The sequence below is a fragment of the Pholcus phalangioides genome, unplaced genomic scaffold (assembly GCF_987345545.1).
Source record: "Pholcus phalangioides strain wild (caught in Gottingen) unplaced genomic scaffold, Ppha-v1.0 ptg000014l_1, whole genome shotgun sequence".
NCBI lineage: Eukaryota > Metazoa > Arthropoda > Arachnida > Araneae > Pholcidae > Pholcus > Pholcus phalangioides.
In genome coordinates this window covers 10,369,010-10,391,158 of record NW_028301607.1, presented here as the reverse complement: position 1 = coordinate 10,391,158, position 22,149 = coordinate 10,369,010, and the positions used below count along the sequence as shown (strand labels likewise).

General features: G+C 35.1%; 1 protein-coding gene across 4 annotated transcripts in view; it reads left to right on the top strand.

The window, feature by feature from the left end:
- Nmnat (nicotinamide mononucleotide adenylyltransferase) overlaps positions 1-21,933 on the top strand; it is a 37,734-nt gene extending 15,801 nt beyond the window's left edge. The window contains exons 8-9 of one of the 4 annotated variants that reach the window (XR_016193905.1): positions 1,722-1,966; positions 14,188-21,933. Coding sequence is in view for 2 of the 4 variants with exons in the window: in XM_089241712.1 (XP_089097838.1) it covers positions 7,296-7,389; positions 14,188-14,217 (124 nt within the window). In the remaining 2 variants the exon portion in view is untranslated. Of the gene's footprint in view, positions 1-1,721; positions 1,967-7,295; positions 7,501-14,187 lie in introns of all 4 variants that reach the window. The other 3 variants (XR_016193904.1, XM_089241712.1, XM_089241713.1) reach the window with 3 other exon arrangements.
- Positions 21,934-22,149: the final 216 nt, after the last annotated feature.

Genomic DNA, 22,149 nt, shown 5'->3' with positions numbered 1-22,149 from the left:
TTGTTTAGTGTGTTGGTTCTTAACTGAGAACATCAAAATCCACAAAGAATTTCTACCCGAGGGAACGACGATGAATGCTGCAAGGTACATTGAAATTTTGACCCGTTTCATGAAACGCCTACGCAGGGTACGACCTCAGTGCACACAACAAGGTTCATGGTTTTTTGTTCATGACAATGCTCGCCCTCACACAGCCAATATCTTCAAACAGTTCCTGGGAAAAATGGGGGTGGTGCAAATTGAACATCCACCATACTCGCCAGATCTCAATCCTCCAGACTTCTTCCTATTCCCACGACTCAAACTCGCTTTGAAAGGAAAGAGATTTGACGATATTCCTGACATCCAATGAAACGTGACGAGGCTTTTGAACTCCATCCCAAAAGAAGACTTCTTGCAAAGTTTCCAGGACACATATAGGAGATCTCAGCGGTGCATAGTAATGAGAGGTGACTATTTCGAAGGACAGTAAGATAACTTTCGTTAACATTTCATCTACGTTAATGTTATAGGACTATTCACCGAACTTTATTGTCAGAGGTTGTACAAATACAACGCCACAACAGGCAAAATGCCCAATGAGGTGGCTTTTATGAGTAATGTGGGTTTTCATATTTGAGCAGTGCTGCCATTTGCCTTCCATGTTTTTGAATGCATACCATTTGCCTTCTTGCGTTTTTAGGTTCATGTTAGTATTGTGTCCTGCCTGCTTTCTGTCTAATGTTACACGTCATTATTTGAATCAATCTGGGAAATCATTTACTTTGTAGAAGGATTAACATTTCTTTCCCTTCCCAAGAAATAAAGTTATGACCGTATGTCCTTTTCTGCATGGTGGCGGAGGGCTTCTAGTCGTTAAATGTTGGTGGGATCTCCAACTATTTCACAAGATAACCAAATGAGTGTAACTAAGCATCTTTACTTTACTGCACACCTCACAAAACACACAACTTTCAAGAGTGGAAGCCATATTCCAACTCATATTTTCTCCTCTCATGGCAGATTGTTTTTTACTCACCTTCCTTTAGCAACTCATAAACAAAACAAATCATGTTGTGTAGTATAAGGCCACAGACAGTTAGTAAAAATGTCTATACTGAAGTAAAATTGATTTGTTACAAAGTGACCAATAACTTTTCCCCAATCCTTGTGATTTTATTAGCATAAATATAGATCATTACTGAAATGCTCACCCCCCTAAGATCGGAAAAGTAACATTCATCTTTCTTCACCATATGAATCACCATATTATTTAAAAATAAAATTGTAGAAAAATGTGATAGAAAAATATATTCAAGTGATAGAAGAGATAGATAGGAACAATAAATTTCTTTGTTTTCAGTAATGATATGTTTTATGTGATATTTTTCACTTTTTCTTCTTTAGTAAATGTACTAAATTAGTTAAATCTATTTAGTTTTTGGAAATAAGTTTTTCAACTCTAAAAATATAATATTTTTGGTAAGGAGACACTTTCTGAGCTGTTCATGGAGAAAAAGTAATGCAACAAAATACCTTTGATGTATCACGTAAAAAATTTATCATCCAAAGTATTGCTAAATTTTCACCTAAAATCTCAAATTAAATGTTTAAGACTTCAGACATATAAAATGAATAGTCAAAATAATCTCTCTTGCTTTTTAAAGTTGTACCCAGTTTTTTCTCTCTCTCTTCTTGTCTGTCCTGCTCAAAGTGTAATCAAATGCCTCTCTTCTTGGCAGGTCTTCCACTTGTTCAACACCTCTGTCGCAAAAAGGGAGTCGCATTGCGGACAGATTTCGCGAGCGGGTATTTGTCCTGGCCTTATAAATATACCCAAGCTGCCGCTCAATCAACTGCCAAATCTCATAAACATACATGTACCAAAAAAATAATAAAAATTCTTCCCATTGCATTTACGTTCCTTATTTTTCCATGGACTGCTCAGAAAGATATTTAGGACTACTTCAGTATCTTCTTACAAAAGGTTAGTGACATTGTTGTTGTTGTTGTTTTTTAGAATTATTTCCAAATTCAGATTTCTTTCTTAAATATACACTATCTACCTATAAGTATTTGGACACCTGTGATAGAAAAGAAAAACTAACTTTATTCAAAATCAATAGTTGGTAGATCCTCCACGAGAGGCAATTACAGCGTGAACCCTCCGGGGCATACTTTCCACAAGTCCTTGTGTGACGGCTAGTGGTATTTTCTTCCACTCCGCTTGCAGAAAACATGTCAGTTCCTTCACCGATTTTGGACGGGTAGGGCACCCCTTAATTCGGCGGTCCAACTCGTCCCAGAGGTTCTCGATAGGGTTCAGCTCTGGGCAGGCCAGTCCATTCAATGAACCCCATTGGCACCATACCAAGCCTTTGTTAACCTCGCAGTATGACAGCTAGCATCGTCGTCCTGGAAGTAACAGGGGTCCACCCCGTAAAACTGCCACAACGTAGGAAGCACATTGTCATCCAAAATAGTGCAGTAGGCATCGGCGTTGAGCTTACCATGAATGGGGACCAAGGGCCCAGTCCATACCAGGAGAAACACCCCCCAGACCATAATTCCACCTCCGCGGAACTTGACTGTTGGCACAATACATTCTGGCAGGAGACGTTCTCCAGGCAGACGCCAGACCCAGACCCTGCCATCCGAATGGTAGAGGGTGAACCTTGATTCGTCGCTCCAAAGAACCTGTTTCCACTGATCTACGGTCCAATTTCGATGTGCTTTGCACCACATTAACCGAGCACCGCGGTTGGACTTTGTGATCAAAGGCTTATGGGCAGCAGCACGACCATGAAAACCAATCAGATGTGCTTCCTTACGGATGATATTCATTGAAACAATACTCCCGGATGCCTGTTGAAACTCCTTGCGGATGAGGGCCATCGGTTGGGTGCGGTTCTTCCGAATTTCTCTGGACAGCACCCGTCAGTCTCTATCTCCCAGTTTCGATGGTCTGCAGACTCGGGGCAAATTCCGACAATCACAGCTCACCTTCCACTTCTTAATCACATAGGCCACTGTCGATTTTGGGTACTTCAGCTCACTAAATATGTCCCTTAAGGATCGGTCATTTTTGTGATACCCGATAATTATACCTTTCTCGAAATCAGAGAGCTCCGAACTGCGCTGCATCTTGCATGCGACTAATGCCGATGTTGTTTCCTACACGATATATATCGGCGGAGGGCGTGACGTATCTCAGGACCGCAGATATCGTCATTTGCATAGGTGTCCAAATACTTATTTGTAGATAGTGTATAAATAAAGATTATATTATAGAGTGGTGCTTTGGCTTACAAAGATAATTTGTTCCATTGTTTCCACGTTCCTTACAAATACCATGCCACAACAGGCAAAATGCACGACATGGTGGCTGAGAAAAAAGATGGCCATAACAAATATTGATATTTCAAAAATACAGCAACCCAATTAAAAATGCAATTACAAACAATATATACATGTGATAAAATATTATACAATGCCCATGAGAATTCTTATGATTGTCTTACTCTAAGTATGGATAGGTTCTCAATTTACCCCAACATGTTTATCGTATTTCTTTTTAAACGTGTCAATTGTGTTACAATTTACTACCTCTGGGGATAAGCTATTCCATTTATTAACAACCATAGTAGAGAAAAATTTCTTGAGACACCGTAACCTTGCATTGCCCCTTTCCAATTAATACTGCTGTCCCCTTGTAAAAGCAGTCAATTGGCAGTGCAAAGTTCATGGTCCATCCTGTTGAAAATTTTGAACACTTCGATGATATCTCCTTGACACCTGCCTTCATCCAACGTAAACATATTCAAAAAATGAAGTCACTCTTTATAACTCAATCCCTGTGTACCAATAAGGACATGCATAGCTCTTCTCTGCACCCCTTCGAACCAAGTCTATGTCTCTCTGAAGGTATGGTGGTCTGGAGCAACTCCCTATCGCTTTGATTCCCAATTACCCCCATTAGCTTCACATCATCTGCGAATTTGCTAGTAATCCCATCGATACCCTGATTGAGTTTATCAATAAAAAGTGAAAAAAGTATGGGGCCAAGGACACTTCCTTGAGGAACTCCACTTGTGACGCTTGTCCAACCAGAGAATTCCCCGTTCACCATAACTCATTGCAACCTATCTCTTAACCACAATTCTATCCAATTCAGCTAGTTACCCCCAATCCCAATCTTGTGTAAACGCTTCAAGAGTTTACTATGTTGGACCCGATCGAATGCCTTCTGGAAATTAAAGTAAACAACATCTACATTATTGCTCTCACCCAAAGCCTTAGTCTCATGATCATAGAAGCAAAGGAGGTTAGTCACACGTGACGTCTCCTGCCTGAACCCATGCTGATTATCCAACAATACATTATTCTCGTCTATTCACTTCACATACTGGCTTTTGATGATAATTTCCAAAATTTTTGAGAGGGAGCTCGTCAAACTCACTGGACGATAATTGAACACAGCTTCTCTACTATACCTTCTTAAATATTGAAACAGCATTAGCAAGTTTCCAATCCCTTGGGACGATACCCTCAGCAACATTACTCCTGTATATCTGTGCGACTGGCCCTAACAATTCATTGGCACATTCCCAGAGGACCCTGGGATAGATATCATCTGGTCCTGGTGCCTTGTTTGTGCATCCCTTTTTTAGGAGATTCAGGACCTCAACGTCTTCCACTTGAATAGTGTTGAGGATTTTATTACCTCATGCAACACCCGTATATTGAATATCATTATCTCCATTAAAACTGGCACACATTAAAGTCATTGAAAGCACTACACATGCCTCATTGCTCTCTAACCTAGACCCTCCTATCGAGCGCGACCAACTGTCCCCTTACATCCATTATTGATGTAACGGAAAAATGATTTTGGGTCAGAGCCAATGTTATCTGCCAACCTAGTTTCAACTCCCTTTTTACTATCCCTTATCGCTTTCTTCAACACTCTTCTTTTATCAGTAAACAATGATAGGTCACCTCATCCACTTTTATACTCTCTCAGACCTGCCAACTCTCAGAATTTAGGCGGGAGACTCCGGATTTTTCATCCTCCCTCCCGCTCTCTGGATTTTTAAAAATTTCTCAGGATTTTCGCAGAAAATTAGATTTTTGCGAGCTTTCACGTTGTCGTGACGTCAATGAAAGTAGTCGTCATTTGGGGAAAAACACCCATAGAGGACAGCCGTGGTCATTTCCACCGAGCAGCCGTATAATAAAGTCTTGGTAACCGCATTTAAGCAACTGGCAAAGACTATTTAAGTAGCATTTATCGGCAATCATTTATCAGGGGCATGACCTTGGTTGCTGAAATTCCTGTATAATCGTTATTGTGGTCCATTAACAGCCATGTGGTAACACAAGTTTTTTCGTCAGCAGCTTTGTATTTTGAAGTTTTTTTTATTGTGTCCTCCGATTAAATATGTCTTCAGAAAGAAAATATAAAACTTTAACCTATATAAAGCTAGATATAAACCTTTTGAGAGTTCATATACTCAAGATTATCAATCACTAATAGCATCCATGAAAGGAAACTTATGTTTTATGAACAGTATACGGAAATGTGATTTCTCTATTCTGCATGGAAAGACTGACATGGAATTGTGTTCTGCTCGGGGCAGGGAGGGGGGGGGGGGCAATGGAACTTTTTCATAATTTATTTTTAAAAAATGTTTCGAAACATTTTTTTTTGATTGAGTCTATGAGTGCCGGGGGGGTACCCCCTTCGGAAGAATCTCTGGATTTCTGAAATCCAAAAGTTGGCACGTCTCCTCTCTGAATGCTCTTTTCTTTTCAAGATAAAGGTTACACACGCTATTCATGAACCATAGAGGGTGCAATGTACAAACATTAGCCGAAACACAATTTTTCAAAAGTGTCTACCCCCACGAGCTTATAATAGCTTACCCCTAGAGGTAGTAAATTGTAACACAATTGACACGTTCAAAAAGAAATATGATAAACATGTTGGGGTAAATCGAGAAGCTATCCATGCTTGGAGTAAGACAACCATAAGTATTCTTTATGGGCATTGTATAATATTTTATCACGTGTATATATTGTTTATAATTTTTGTTAATTGCATTTTTAATTGGGTTGCTGTATTTTTGAAATATATGGCATCCATATTTTTATGGGCATCTTTTTCTCAGCCACTTCATTGGGCATTTTGCCTGTTGTGGCGTTGTATTTGTGTTTGTGTTATAAAATAGTTCAATTTGTTAAAGGTACTCCCTAAAATATGAAGATAAGTTTTTCAAAACACCAAGGAGTGCTATAGAAAAACATAAAACTGACTAAAGCTGAACAGCTTCAAAATTGGATAAATGAGAATTTACAGGAAGATGGTACACTCTCTCTGAAAATCTTTCTATTTTGCAATGTATACACCAAAATCAGCTGTAGTCTACTGAATCTAATGTTGACACAGCCTAATCGAGTTTGTAGGTATCCCCATCTTGATGCATGCAGATGGAAAAGATAAGCTCCAAAAATATCCAGACTGTTCAGATTGATGCCAAGGGTCTTGTACCAGCAGGAGGTTGTGCTGTGAAAGCATAGCCTCCTTTATTTATTTATTTTTATTTTTTCAATGCATTTTCTATTAATTGAATGTTTCATTTTACACAAAATATTTCAAAAACTTTCAGAAAAAAAGGGAGGTACATGTGGGAAAAGGTTTTGGAGGTAGACATATGTTAATGGGGCTCAAGTAACACTAATTCTGATGATTGGCGCGAAAATTCATCTCACAATGTGATTGTTCTGTATTAGCGTGTGCAACCACATAAAAAAATTTCCATTAGCCGAATCTGTATTCATTAGCAGAGGCAAGAAAATTTTTTAAAAAATTGTAAGCTGAGGCATTCGTTAGCCTAGGTTACATTTGTATCAGTGACATTAAAAAACTACCAGCAATCAACATAGGCTAGATGTTTTCTGAGAGTTTGGATGATTTTTACATTTTGAGTTTTTTGTGCACATAACCATGTCTTAACCCTTGGGAATATGAGCCACTAAAATATGATATAATGCTCTTAACCCTCATCATTTTTCATTTAAAAAAAGGCATCATGACATTTTTAAAGCACAGTCGTTGGTTAATTTCCTGCTACAGAGATGTAGAAATTGAATTTGGTCCTCATATTCCCGAATTAAACAGCAGTTTATTGAATGCAAATTCAAATAAACACTTTGAATAATTGTCTTGATTCCTATTTGATTAATTTTTTATTTCCCAGATTTTTAACCCATGTTTTCTTCTTTTTTCTTAATTGCAATCGTAATGTGATGTGCAGTAAGTATACAGTACTTGATAATATGCAGACACAAGATGTTCAACCCGCACCTTTCTATGATCCATCTGTAGTTAACGATAATTACGCGAATAAGGTTTGTGATGAAATGTGTTTTGATCATGAGCAAGAAACTGCTGTATGACGGCACCTGCAAGCCGCTGTTACGCTCATGCATGTCATTGCCAAATGCACATTCGCTGCCGAAGTATGAGCTTAGTTTTATTTGCGTCTTCTTCTTCTTAACTCTGCTTTTGCAAAAAGTCTTTACTGGTCTTCACTTTTAAGAATATACACATTTTATTACATAACTAAATGCTTATGCAAGATTTGTTTTTTTATTATATGTTTGAGCTGTTTTTTAATTTATTTATTTTTCAATCATAAAATTTGTTAATAAAATTACATAAACACATGAGAAAAACTGCATAAAGCATCCAGTAAATGTCTGGACCTTGTTAATAGTTTTAATTTTTAAATTTACTAACCACTCAAAGTGTGTGTAAAATGCATGCTAGTGATAATGTATGGTGAAAGTTTGAGTCCACTTGTATTTTTCCACTGTGCTATTCAAAATGGCATCTTACTAGTTAACTAGAACACAAGAACAGTGTCTGGTCATTAAATTACTGGTGAAATGTTTTGAATCCACTGAAATTTATCATTGATTTTCATTGTTTAGTCCAGTGTGTTATTCAATCTGTACTTACGTGAGCACCTTGGAAAAACAGAAAATTTTCACTGGTGTCAAAAGGGATTCAGACTTCTCCCTTATGATTCAGGGACCGGCTAGCAAATTTATTCACTGCTGTAATTCACAATAAGATGTCAGTTGAGAAAAGTGTTTTACAGTCAGGGTTGGTAAAAAAACTAAAAAAACTGGGTTTTTTTTGGGTTAAATAGTATTAACATAATATTCTGATTTTAAAACACTGTAAAAAAAGAACCATTGTCAGAATGACTTCAAAATTTACATGAATATGCCTGAAGTAATGGAATTTTGTATGACAAAGGGGAAAAAATACTTAGTAATGTAAAATTAATGACACTGTACTCATCCAACATGTGGGAAATTTGCTCGCAGAATGGAAACAATTGCCGTTCAGGGCAAAACTGATAACTTAATTGGCATTGCACAATTTCATAATTCTGGAAAACATCACAAAAAATGAAGTAATTGAACAAGCAAAAAACTGCAACTTACTCAAGAAATGTTAAATATATTGTCCACCACATTCTGGCTGTGAGATGAGCTGATCAACAACAGGCCAGGCTATGTCATGGTAATCATGTGCATGTGCTTTCAATTCACCAAAGTTTGCAATCCAGCCACTGTTCATAACATTTTGAGATACCTCTCCACAGCCAGAAGTTGCAAGGGTTAAGGTCAGGTGAACTGGCAGCTGGCCAAGTGTCGCATCATCTTGATATTGCCAAAATGTCTCTTCAGCAGCTGTTTTGCTGGTATCACAGTGTGCATCTTGATAAAAGTTGTGCCATCCACACACTGATGCTGTTGAAATGCGGAAATGAGGTTGCACAACATAAATTATAGGCCTACTGCTGGCCAAGTACAGCATCCATCATCTACTTGCACTACTTGCACTTTTTTCTTTTCCCAAAGAAATTTCCATTGCTTCAGGAATATCCATGCAAATTTTCAAGTCATTCTGATCAGTAGTTCTTATTGTAAAATTTTGGAATCAAAACTTTAATTATAATCACCCTGTATATAGCTGATTATTTTTCATAAATCTGTGACTACTACACAGTGGAACCCTGATTAACTGGGCTTAATGGTGAAAGTATAAAAAAAACATTGAATAGTGAGACTGGGGGGGGGGGGGGGGGTATACAGTATCAGATGTACAAATTCTTATAGGAAAGAAGATGAAAATGTCTGAGGGATAATGTAACTACTAGTACACCAGTCTTTTGTCCTTTAGGGACAGCTGGTGTCTTTATTGGATTATAAGACCACCTGTGTGTGTGTGCCCCTAGCAGAATGGCATCACTACTGTTACTGCTTCTTTGTCAAGGGAAAAAAACCCAGTGAGATAATACACCACTACATTTAGATGTTTAATGCAATCTTTATTCATGAATTTGTTAAAGATAGAGCATTAGAATGTAACCAAAGGTTAGAAAATGTGGTAAGAACGAGAAATTTTGGCTTCTGTATATAATATATATATAATATTAAGTATAAACATTAAAATATATATATATACACACACATACTTAAAAGGCAATTATTTGAAGAAAAAAAAAGAATACAAGATGGAATTTTATGAGAGTGAAATAGAACCTATATGTAGTGGGTAATCATCAGAAGGGAATCCCATGCATAGTTCGAAAAGAGTAGGCATTTCTGAAGGGTGGCGATGCCTGTCTTCTGAAAAAACATGTTGGACAAAAAAATGACAATGAAAAAAATATATTGAAGAAATACAATACAAGAAAAAAATATATAGAGCTTCAGATTATCTATATATATAAAATTGATTTTCTGTCTGTCTGTGTGTCTCCTATACAAATCTACAATTTTAGATCGATTGTCGCCAAATTTTGCATATATACCAAATGGGACCCGACTTGAACGATAGGCTACTTTAAAATTTTGTCAGCCCAGGGCAAATGCCCCAAACGGGCAAAAAACTGTCCGGCAACAATGGTTTTTGGGCCTCAACAATCACTTTCTGAACGTTTACTTTGGTTACCGTGGTTCCCTAGCAATGCGTTTCAGACGTGTATATGCCTTTACAACGGTTTGTCACTTCTTTAATCCTGTTAGTATATGTATAATAGTTTATGCCTTTATAATGGTTTGCCACATTTTCAATATACTCTCAGTAATGAGGCTTTTTGAATAGATGTCATAATCATCATCAGCATCGCTTTGAGAGTCAGGAAAAGGGTGATCCTTATAGAAATCAGTGCTAAAATTGTCGATTTTACTGTAGGAATGCGGAAATTACTGGGATTTTCCGCCCCATCAATAATTTTAAAAATTGTATTGAATTCTCGATTTTTGAAATATTCAGTTCGCTTAGAGATATACGAAGCCCAGGAGATTAAATATGAAGTAATTAGCCAAACCTATACTTTTGAGTTGGATATTCGAGCAATATCATTGATTTCATTTATATCTTCTCAAGTATGAAAATTAATGTCTCCATATTGTCTTTTTTGATATTTATTTGCATAAATTCATGTGGGTTAGGATATTTTAAAATTAGTTATGAGCCCGTGAAAAGTGCATCGAAAAAATTCCACAGCTTTAACTAAGGATTTTTGGAAGCTGGAACAGACAGATGGATAACTTGAAGTTCAGGGGGGGGGGGGGATCGAAATACCTATCGCCCCTTAAAAAAAGAAAAATATATATTCATTTCTACGTTTCTGTGTAAATCTATATTTGTTTATTTCATGAATCGCGCAGGTCGCCATATTGGTTAACTTGGACACGGTTTGTATGTCCCTCAAGAAAAAGTGAGGGAGATATCACGTGATCCAAAAAAGCCTCATTGAAGAAAATCCGGGCAGCTCCGGGTATTATAGCTAGTATATATATATAAATATAAGCAAAATGAAGCATGAGGGAAAATATATGCAAAGTGACAAGAATACAGAATTTACAGGGAATATTTTACAGAGATTAAAAAAAATACATAAAATAAAGTCCAAAATGCAGTCAAAAATCACCGGACATACCTTAAGAATGTGGAAACTGTCGTTGTTTTGAAGATTTTTTTGGAAATGTCATTGAAGAAGGTGGTGGAAATGCTGTTAATCGACCAAATAAATTTCCTGGATATAAAAATATATAAAAACAACAATAAATGGGAAACGGGTGTATATGACAAAAGAAAATACTTTAAATTTTCATTAACTGTTTAAGCCACTGGCATTCAAACACATCAACACCAAAATATTCAGAAACACTCTCATTTTGTAAATCTGTAAATTCAGACACATTTGTAATAATAAACAGGAATTCAATACAACATTCCTCAATCTTTTCAAAGCTGCATCTGGCAACAGTATTCCCACTACCTTCTTTAACGACATTTCGAAAAAAAATCTTCAAAACAACAACAGTTCCCCATTGTTAAGGTGTCCGATGATTTTTGACTGTATTTTGGACTTTTTAATTATTTTTTTTGTAATCTCTGTAAAATATTCTCTGTAATTTCTGTATTCTCGTCACTTTACATATATTTTTCCTCGTGCTTCATTTTCCTTATATAATCTGAAGTTCTGTATATATTTTTTTCTTGTATTGTATTTCTTCAATATATTTTTTAATTGTCATATTTTTGTCCAATGTATTTTTTGAGAAGGAAGGCATCGGGGAACAAGGGTTGGCATTTTTAATGCAATCAGGCATAGCCATCCTTCAGAAACGCCTAATCTGTTTGAACCATGCATTGGGTTCCCCCTGATGGCGACACACTGCATAGGTTCTATTTCACTCTCATAAAATTCCATCTTGTATTCATTTTTTCTTCAAATAATTACCTTTTAAGTATATAATTTTTAATGAACAAGTGAGCAGAACTATCGCTTTTGTCATTCGAAAAGCTATTTTTGCTATTTCTTCATTCTATATCTTCATATCTCTTCATTTTTGTTCCTACTATATCTTTATATATTCAGGCCACTTTTATGAGCCTTCTTGGAAAAAAAAACACTTGTATCATCTGATATCATTTAAAGATATACTATCAGAGTGTACCCCAAGAATATAAAATGTGGAGAGAATGCAAAATTTTGGCTAATAATGTGAACAATATGATATTCTTCAACAAAAAAAAATATATATTTAGACCACTTTTATTTGATTTTTTGAAAAAAACAGAGTTGGTTTTTAAAAAAAATACTTGGTTAAAACCAACGGGGTTTAAACCGAATAACCCTGTACAGTGTAAGAGGATGCATAAAAAAAAATTATACAGATTTCTTTTTCTAATTTAAGCTTGCTCTGGTATTCACTGGGCTCTCTCCCTTTTCTATTTCTGTGACTCATAAAAAAAATTTCAGTTCAATTAAAGTATCTTTAGCTCAGTGAAAAAAAAAAATACTTCATAAGATTTAGTTACAATTATATTTTTACATGATTATATACTGCTTTTATTGTAGTTTTGCATGATAAGATATTTCACTGTATTCTTGTTTTTCTGTTGCTGCATAGATATGTTTCATGCACATTTTTTTGGATGAAACATAATTTGCTATCTGATAGAATTAAGAACATATCCATGAAATCATGTTTCCAAAAGAAATTTGAGCTATCATATAATCATAGGATAACAGTCACAAACCAAAGCTGAACATACAAAAAATGTGGTGAACATTACAGAACAATCAGGGTTGCTGCAGAATATTGATAAGAATTAACTATTGTGTGTAGAAAACATTATTATGGGAATTTTTCCCCATAAACATTTTCAGTCGGCTGAGGGCTCATTGCAAAACATTCTGCTTTGGAAACAGTAATTTAGATATAACATTTGTAAACATTTGAGTCATCTTAGACCAAGCACAGATAAATAGCGATTTCTCCTGAGCAAGTAATAGGAAAGTTTCATCTTTCTCCAGTGTAAGCATGCAACCTTCTCTAGTTTCATTCAAATATGATTAAAATAAAGTTTCAAACGTAATTGAAAATATATCATCAAACCCACATTATACAACAAGCAATTTTTGTTACTTTTAGATTTCCTATATGCTTGCAGTGTCATTTTATATCATAGTTTCCCAAACTTTTCATTCCATCTCCCCGTCCTTCAGAAATTTTTTTCTCTCATCGCCCCCCCCCCCCCAACTCAAGTGAACCCATAGGATCCTATAGTAAATTTGTAGGTTTTATCATCCCTCCTATACCATTCCATCGTTTACCAGGGGGGCAATATTGCTCTCTTTGGGAAACACTGTTTTATATGGACATATTACACTTCCATGAATTGCATAGAAAATGGCGGCAATGGCGTATTCTTTAACATTTTTACCATAAGTTGATATAAAATGCTGGTTTTAATTTATATATATATATATATATAGACACCCTTTCAAGAGCAAAAGAAAAAAAAATTAAGTTACATAACAGGTGATTTTGAGCAAGATATCAAAAGTTATTGTTGTAGCTGTTTCTAAATCTCTTCAAAAACTTATTAAAGAGGGATTTACTGTCGTTTACTGTGGTAAATGATATCATTCCCTCATGCCAGAAGCATAAATGTGTAATGTTCATAAATGTGTAATTTATTTTTCCTGAAATGTTTTGTAACATGTTTCAATAGGGAAACATTCACATTTCAAGCAAAACTTAGATAGCAAAATAAGATAATATATATCCAACCAGCTGATGAAAAAAAGGGGGGAAATTTGGGCATTCATACTTCTCTCATGTAGAGGATGATATATGAAGAGTTTTACATTAGAACAGTTGATCTGTAACTTCTTACTTTTTCTCAACCCAAACTCCCTTGCCCAATTCATGATTCATCTGCACTTTTCCAGAGTAGTTTGGTAGATATTTTTCCATATAAAAGAACCACGTTAAAGCATTGATAAGCACACATTAATTTCTCCAGCTTGCCACAACATTCCTGACAAATGTTGGTGACACTCTTAGGAGCCGCAACCCACACTTTGAGAAACACTTTATAAGAGCTTACAGGCAATTTCAAGCAAGTTTGGAAAAATCTTGTTTGGAAGTAACAGAAAAATGTTGTTGTAGAGAGATTTCATTGTTTTTTATTGACTAATTGTTGCAGCAAGGTTTAGCTGTATGATGAAATTTTAAATTTAACACTTTTAAAGGGTTTTTTTTGCTATTCTTGTGTCAAGTCCTATTCCTTAAAATTACTCTAAAACTTTTTTTCAATTTCAGGAGCTGATACTGAATTTCAGAAATTACTGAAAATATCCTGTGATTTCTTTTTTTGCCATCAATTTATAGAAAACATTTTTGCAGAGTACTTTTTAGAATGTCTGAAGTTATAATTAAATTTTTAAAAAAAGTAGTTGTTTCTAGTCATTCGTAACAAATAAATGTCTTTTTTGCAGTGTATAAGTGTTTTTAACAGCTTGTGCATAAGATTAAAATATTTGAATAACTCTGACGAACATAAATGTAGTTTCAGTTTCAGTGGTTTGTAATGAATATAATTCATCGGTAGACACTGTAATCCGCTATATATATATATATATATGATGTGACATTTTTAGATTAGTCTTCTTATAAGGATTTTTTTTTACCGTGTGAGTAAAGCTGATGTTCAAGAGATTGCTGTGGTGTGCCCGTTGTTGTTACATGAAATTGTTTTAATGAAATGTTACTAATGAATGTGATTTTTGCATCACATGTCATGGATTGCAAGTTTGAAGCAAATGTTTGTTCTCTGTGGAGTATGGACATCATTTGTGTTATTTTGTTAATGGGTGTCAAAATGTAATTTACATCATATGTTTCTGACACTTTTTATGTGCAATTTTTGAGTTGATGTGTGGAAGTTCTGGTCACTGATCTCTTGAAAATTTGGAGGATAATGACTAGTGTCCAATGCAGAGGCCAAAATTTCATATTAGCAATTGAGCCAGTATAGTCTTCAGATCATCCATATGTATGTACTTACTAACTCGGCTCAAATTTAACTTTTTACTTAATTTTCAATTGTGGATCTGTGCATCCAAAATTTGTAAATATTTTATTATTGTTTTTTAATAGTAATTTTATTCTTCAATTTGTTGATTTGTTGCATTTTAAAAAATCCTCTATTTTATTCCCTGACAATTGCATTTTCACTTACATGATTTCAGGTGCTTATGTGCATCAGTTTTGTTCTGAAAAACCATAATTTTTAAGAAATTGGCTATGAATGTTTATTTTGTAATGTTCAAATATCATTTAATTGAATTGCATTTCATCTATTCAGAATTAATTTCAAGCATTTAGAAAGCATTTTCTTGCATGTACGTGTTTGTAAAGCACAGGGAGACAGAAGCTGCACATGGGTATTATTCTATCGTGGGAAAGTGACTCTTATACTGAGAAATACTGCAGCTTTTTATTTTTATGAAATGTTTTATGGGAGTAAGTTATGTTTAGAATATATAATATATACAGCAGAAGATATTTTGTCCTAGTGTCTTTGTCGAAATTCTCAATGACAATTGTGCAACTTACTTGGCATTTATCAGCTTTGTTTACATTGTTTTTGCGCTTATAAGGGATGCATACAAATTATCAATGTGGTAGAAGGTCATACCTTGATACTCAACAGTTTCAGAACATGTCGATTTCAGTTTTCATTGCATTTTGATGCTAATTAAATGACTTGTGACATGTTCTGAACTCGGCCCCCCCCCCTCAACTGACAAGGAAACAACCAGTCCAGAGAACTTTTACTCACCCCTTACCTTATAACAGTGGTTCTCAAACTTTTGCAACGCGTGGCTCCCTTGCCTTAGACATCATTCACCTCAAACTCCCCAAGATAGTCTTGAAAAGAACTATGTAGCATTGAATAGGCATCAACAAATCGACCACGACCCCCCATTCATCCTCATAAGGGATATAAACCAGTTGTTTAAAAGAAAATGATTCTCATGGAAAAAACTGTGTATATCGATACCAGAAATGCTCCCTAAGCTCAACCTGAGACCCTTACCTCTTACAAGAACCCTTTATTATGCACCTGCTTGTTCACCCTCCTCCTTCTTTCAGTACAATCAAATAAAAATATAGAATACATAATTTGTACACCAATATGGACAGCTTGCCATAGGTGGATACAGGGGAAGGGTAAATGCCCCCTTCCCATTCAGTGAAAAAATTGTATTAGCATAGGTACAAGAACAAAAGTAAACATTCCCCCACTCACTTTCATAGAGTCTGTATCTGCTCATGTAGCTCGCCATAAAAAATACTCCTGATAAACGTCTGTGCTGCCTCTAGGAGCCACACTGCACACTTTGAGAAACACTGTCTTACAGCGTGGGTGCTACGTATTGAATGATTTTGGTACTAGTCAGGTTTTGGCCCTCATCATGAGTTCCAGAATGAGATACAAATGAGCACTGATATATATTACAATCTTGTGCAAATCGTGAACTAGTCTCTGTATCACATGATTCTTTCTATTTGTGATTTGTGAATTTCAATTTTTGTTGCTCTGTTTTGTTTGAGTTTACTTTTGTCAAAAATTTACATATTTACTGATTCTCAAAAACCCATTGCTGTAAATGGGTATGTAGATTTGAAGTAGTTTACCATTACTTGTGTTGTGATCATATTGCATATTCATGGATGCACTTGTGTAACATCTATCACGTTTGTATTTTTATGTTCTTCATTCACTTAATGCTCAGAGATTTTGGGACAACAAATATGTATTTGGGTTTCACAAATGTACTATATGAAATTTTAACTGAATGCCTAAATGTTCACGCCATTTTCGTCATGTGTATATCATTAAAGAGAGTATTAGGCTTAGGCTTCTTATTTATGAGTATCGAAGCAAATTAGAAGTTTGCATCCCTAAATTGGCAGTGGCCAAAACTTATTCTAATTACTTGTGTGCTGCCTTTGTCAGTGTTTGTATATAGTATTTTGAATGGATGAATATATATTTTCCTAGATAACTTGCGCTCATCACCTATTGCATTTGTGAGATATAAATCTGTATAATTCCTTACTTTCCCAAGGACTTCAAGTTGGTCATTCAGATATTATTTCGTGTTTGATCTAAAACTATTCTTTCTGATTCTAGTTCAAGTATGAAAATTGTCTTGTGGTTATTTTTAATCATTTTCACAAACACCATATTTTTTCAGAGGTGTCTCATTTTTGTTATTCTGAGTGATTATAATATGTGTATTTTTCTCATGCTCATTATATCGAGGCTACAGTCATGAAAGTCATATTATAGACCCTTAAAAAATGTGAGAAAATGACAGCTAAAAGAGCCACATGATCAAGGTTATTGTCCTATCAATTTATACAGGCCTCAAATAAATTTCTGCTCATTTCCTTGATTGGCAGTCTCACCTTGAGTTATGAGTGTCTAAATTTGTGAGTGAGTATAATATATTCAACTAATGAGAATGAAAAAACTTATATTGGCATGAAAGCTATAAGAAAATGCTAATGGGACACATGGAAGCTCTGATGCTTCTAAAAAGTTCCTTTTTATGCATAGAACACACTTTACACACAATCAATTTCTATGCAAATATTATCACTGGGAGGATTTTGACAAAGACCTATTATTTTTTATGTGAGAAAGTTTGCTTTAATTTACAAATTGTTCACAACACTACTAACTTTCAGGATTGAATTAAACCCCATAACTCAAGGTGCTTCTGCATTGATTCCTATTGATACATTTCCCTGAATTAGGTGTAATAAGTAAATCTTAGTGTTAAGGTGGTTTAATTATTATTAGTACCAGTTTATAGAAGCTTTTCAGAATTTTATTATATTTCTACATGATCAGTGCTGCATCCACATCGTTCTCACAAGTAGGCCTAATGTTGTTTGCATGACTGAAGTGATTCTTATTTGCCAGCCTTCTGTGTGAGCACGTTAACCTTAACTCAAATACAGTGGAAATCCTATAAAATATTATCCTCTATAAGGACATTACTCCCTAGTCATATGCAGTTATTATAGTGTATAGGCAGCTATAGAAAGGATTGGTCCAGCACTTAGAGTGTGATGAGTGTCATCCCCACTTATCAATGGTGGTTGCCTTTGTTCACCACATGAAGACCCAGAGATCGAAGGAAGTCTCTGAGCCACCAAAGAGATACTTTGCAAAGAAAACTAAGAACAGGATCCCATAAAGTTTAATGATTATGAGGAAGAGTTCTTCGAATGCAATGTCTGTGACAATATGTTCTCAGATAAGCAGTATGTGGTGGATCATATGTGTGAGCACTCGCCACCAATCAGTGTGGGAAAATAGTTACATCAAATATTTCGCTCGATGCCAGAAACTCATTCACATGTCATGTTAGCATCACTGAAAAAGCCATTCTATATTCACAAGGTCACCAGCTTCTAGCAGTGATGAAATCATATCCATCATTCACTTGTCGCCAATGGTTGCGGAATCTACCAGTGATTTGGTCGAAAGTTGCAGATGATGAAGCCTGTCATGACCCTCATGGGTGAAGTGTACACAATGATCTGTAATGATAACTCCTTTATAGTGATATGCTTTTCAGTCCCTCAATTATAATTATATAGGCATTTCACTGTAATTTGTGGCTATCACTCACTTACTCAAATACATTGCTTTTACATTATGTGTGTGTGTGGATGAAATTTTTTGTTTTGAAATTCTCCCAAATGTGACCTTTTGTAATCGTCTAAGCGGACATGGTTTTTAGAAACAAAATTTGAATTATTGTGTGGCCAAAATGAGTATGTGCAGAGGTGGTTTCGCTTACTGTGTAAATGATGGAAAAAGAAGAAAGTAATTTTATATTTTGATAAAATATATTGCAAGAAATTTCAAAATATTAAAATATGCATAGTGTATAAGCTAGTATACTTGAAAAAAGAAAAATTTATTTTTGTGTGTGGATTAGGAATTCAATCTTGCCATAAATACTTATTGTGATTTTTCTTTGGTTTTGTTTTAGCTTACAAATCTGTACTATGCAATTAATGTCCATAGAACTATCATTGTTTAAACTGTTTAAGAGCAATTATGAAAAAAAAAATAACTAGATGGAAGACGAGCAATGTTATATAGATATAGAGCACTTATTATTACTCTATGTCAGAGGCATATGCAGGGGGGTGCTCAAGGGGCATGTGCCCCCCTCCCAAGCAACCAAAAATTACAAGGAAAAAAGTAATATTTTTCAGTGAGAAATGTGAAGTATCAAAAGAAAATACCATTTATACAACTTCATTAACCAATTTCTTTTAATTTAAATGTTTTTTGAACATTAGTAACTCTCCGGAAGAAAATTTTTGTGTCCTGTCCAAAGGTTGATCCTGTGTATCCCCCACTCTGTTTTGGGTTTACTAATGTCACTCATCTTCCATTAATTCTTGAAGTAAGTGAGGGTAATAAGGTCATTCTAAGCTTCTTCTTGCTTACCCGTGCCTGATAAATTCTTAAGAACAGGTAATGTAAAAAAAACATATTTTGAAGCATTGTTGAAAGAAAAACATAATTCAAGGTAGTCTGTGCCCTGCTTAAGCAGATATCAATGCTTCCAGCATGTAATATCTAGTCAAGCAGGGCATTCGATTAGGCAGGTTATTGTCTTTTCACACCATTAGTAACAGTTATTAATATATATTTATAGTTTTCGTGTGAATCGTATTCCATTACTGGTGGGGGAAATTTAAAGTTATTTTATTAAACTGGGAACTTTTTAACATTGTCTCTATGGAAAATTTCTTGGTTCAAGATGTTTTTTTCCGTATAAGCAGGTTACCTGTTTACAAGAATCCCTTTCTGTGAATAGATTCATACGACCCTTCTTGGACGACCCCACGAATCAAGTGTGGGTCTTAGCATAAGAGGCCACTGGGCGTAAGTGTATTTGTACGACCTATCTCGGAAGCCAAAAATTCCTGACTAAGTGGATTTCTATGACCCTTCTTGAAAGACCTGACGAATCAACTTGGTCATGACCGATAGCAGAAGAGATGCTGGTTGTTAGTGGATTTGTGAATGACCCATCTCAGAAGACCTTGCAACCCATAGGTTAAGAACCCCTAGTCTACATCTTGGCTATATTCCCAACAGGTGAAGGTAATATGGTTAATAAAGTCCTCAATGTACTTACCTGAACTAATCAACATCTTTATGAGAACTTATTAATTTACAAAATTTATTGAACTAAACAAACTTTTAATTGAAAGTTATAAATACAAAAACAAAATGTACACTTCATTCAGAAAATGAATTTCTTATGTGTTAACTGAAATAATGGAATTGAAAAACTAAAATGGTGCAAACTATGCATATATTCACACAAATTGTCTGCATAAAATATGAGCACCACTGGTCAAATTCTGTTCAAAATGGAAAAGAAATATGGCAGATGGTTCAAATTACCATCAGACACCTCACTTGTCAAGAAGATATCGCAAAAGGGTTACTTACAGTTCATATTTTCTCTTGAGCATGTGAGTTGATGTTCCCAAGTCAAATGCAAACCATATATTTGCCATCCTTGTAATTTCAGAATATTTGCCAAATAAATTATTTACTTTCCCTGTGGGAGGGAAGCCAATGCTGGTTGGCATCTAGCTGAGATAGTTAAATTGACTTACTTTCTTTTCCAAGGTCGTAACTAGGTGGGGACAATCAGCCCCCCCCCCCCCTCTTCCAAAAAAAAATTTATACTTATTTTGCATAACAATAACCCTTTCAAGAAAGGCCCCAAGGGAAAGTCTGCCCCTTGTCCCCCCCCCCCCCGAAAAGGCACACTATGGCCCTGTTCATAATGGAATATTGCATGGTTTTGTATTGTTATTGTAATTTTCACAAGAATGCTATGCAAGTATTTGTTTGTCAATGATAGTAAAATAATATTATAAATAGTAGTTGTATGTGAGAATATTTCGTGAAAAACATGGGATCTCAACTGCCGATAAATTAATTTAAATAGGTTATTTCTCATTTTGTGTGCATTTGTGTGCTGAGTGTTGTTTTTTAGTGACAGTTTATATGCAATATAGTCACTGAATGTGTTTTGAATTAGATCGATATACGTTTCCGGCGCTATTGTACAAAATAAAACTGGGGCCGTTTTTATATTTTACTTGACTAAAATATATATATATTATGAGCACAAGCTAGTCATAGTTTATTTTAATAAGCCACGAATTCTAGTTACACCTCAAAATCGAGACAAAATTGTGATAATGATATTTGTTCGAGTGTACGAATGTAAAATGTGTCTCCAGGCAGTTGTACCATTTCAGATCATTATTTAGATGGTAACTGTGGGAATTTTATGAAAAATTTGATATTTATTGCACAGTTTTATAAAAGGCTATCATTAGGATAACTGCCATTGAAAAATGTGGTCAGTAATTTACCAGAGACTGGCAGTTTATATCATGTCAGGGACTACCCTTACCTACCCTAGTGCTCAATTATCTTCCCTAATTTTCATACAGTGGTGCCTCAACTAAAGAACAATGTTCTATTGGGGGGCATGCTTCCTTTACATCTATCCTGTAATTTCATGTGTATGCTGCATTCGCCAGAAACATTCAGTCATTAATCTCAAGGCATCAAATTTTGAGGCACTGCTGTACTGTATATATCTCATTTGTTAAAGTTAGTACCATACATCTTTCTTCATTTCTACTAGATTATAGGGGAATTAACAGAATTAGATTATCTTGAACATACTCTCATAATTTTGGGCCATTAATTACCATTACTTTGGAAATAATTTTGCATACCTGTATCAGGATTATTTTTTGTAGTACAGGTTGCCGAATTTCTATATTTGTTTTAGTAGTAATAATTCCTTAACTTCAATAAACTTCAGCAACACAAATCGAGTAGCTTTGATATTGCAGAAAAATAAGGGGTTTTTTTACGACAACTGTCTTTTTTGTTACGGTAACTTTTTTTTTTGGCCACTGAATCATAAAGCAAAATGGTACAACTGCATGTGCTCAGTTTTCCTGAAATTAATATTTTTAATTTTCTCATCCTATGGACAAAAGTAAAATTTATATATGTACCTTCTAATGTTGTAATGTTTTAGAGATTTATGCAAATAAACAGGTACCTATTAATGGTGTCTCAATGTTCACTTCATGTGTATCTGCTACCCACATTATATTATATAGGGTGTAAAG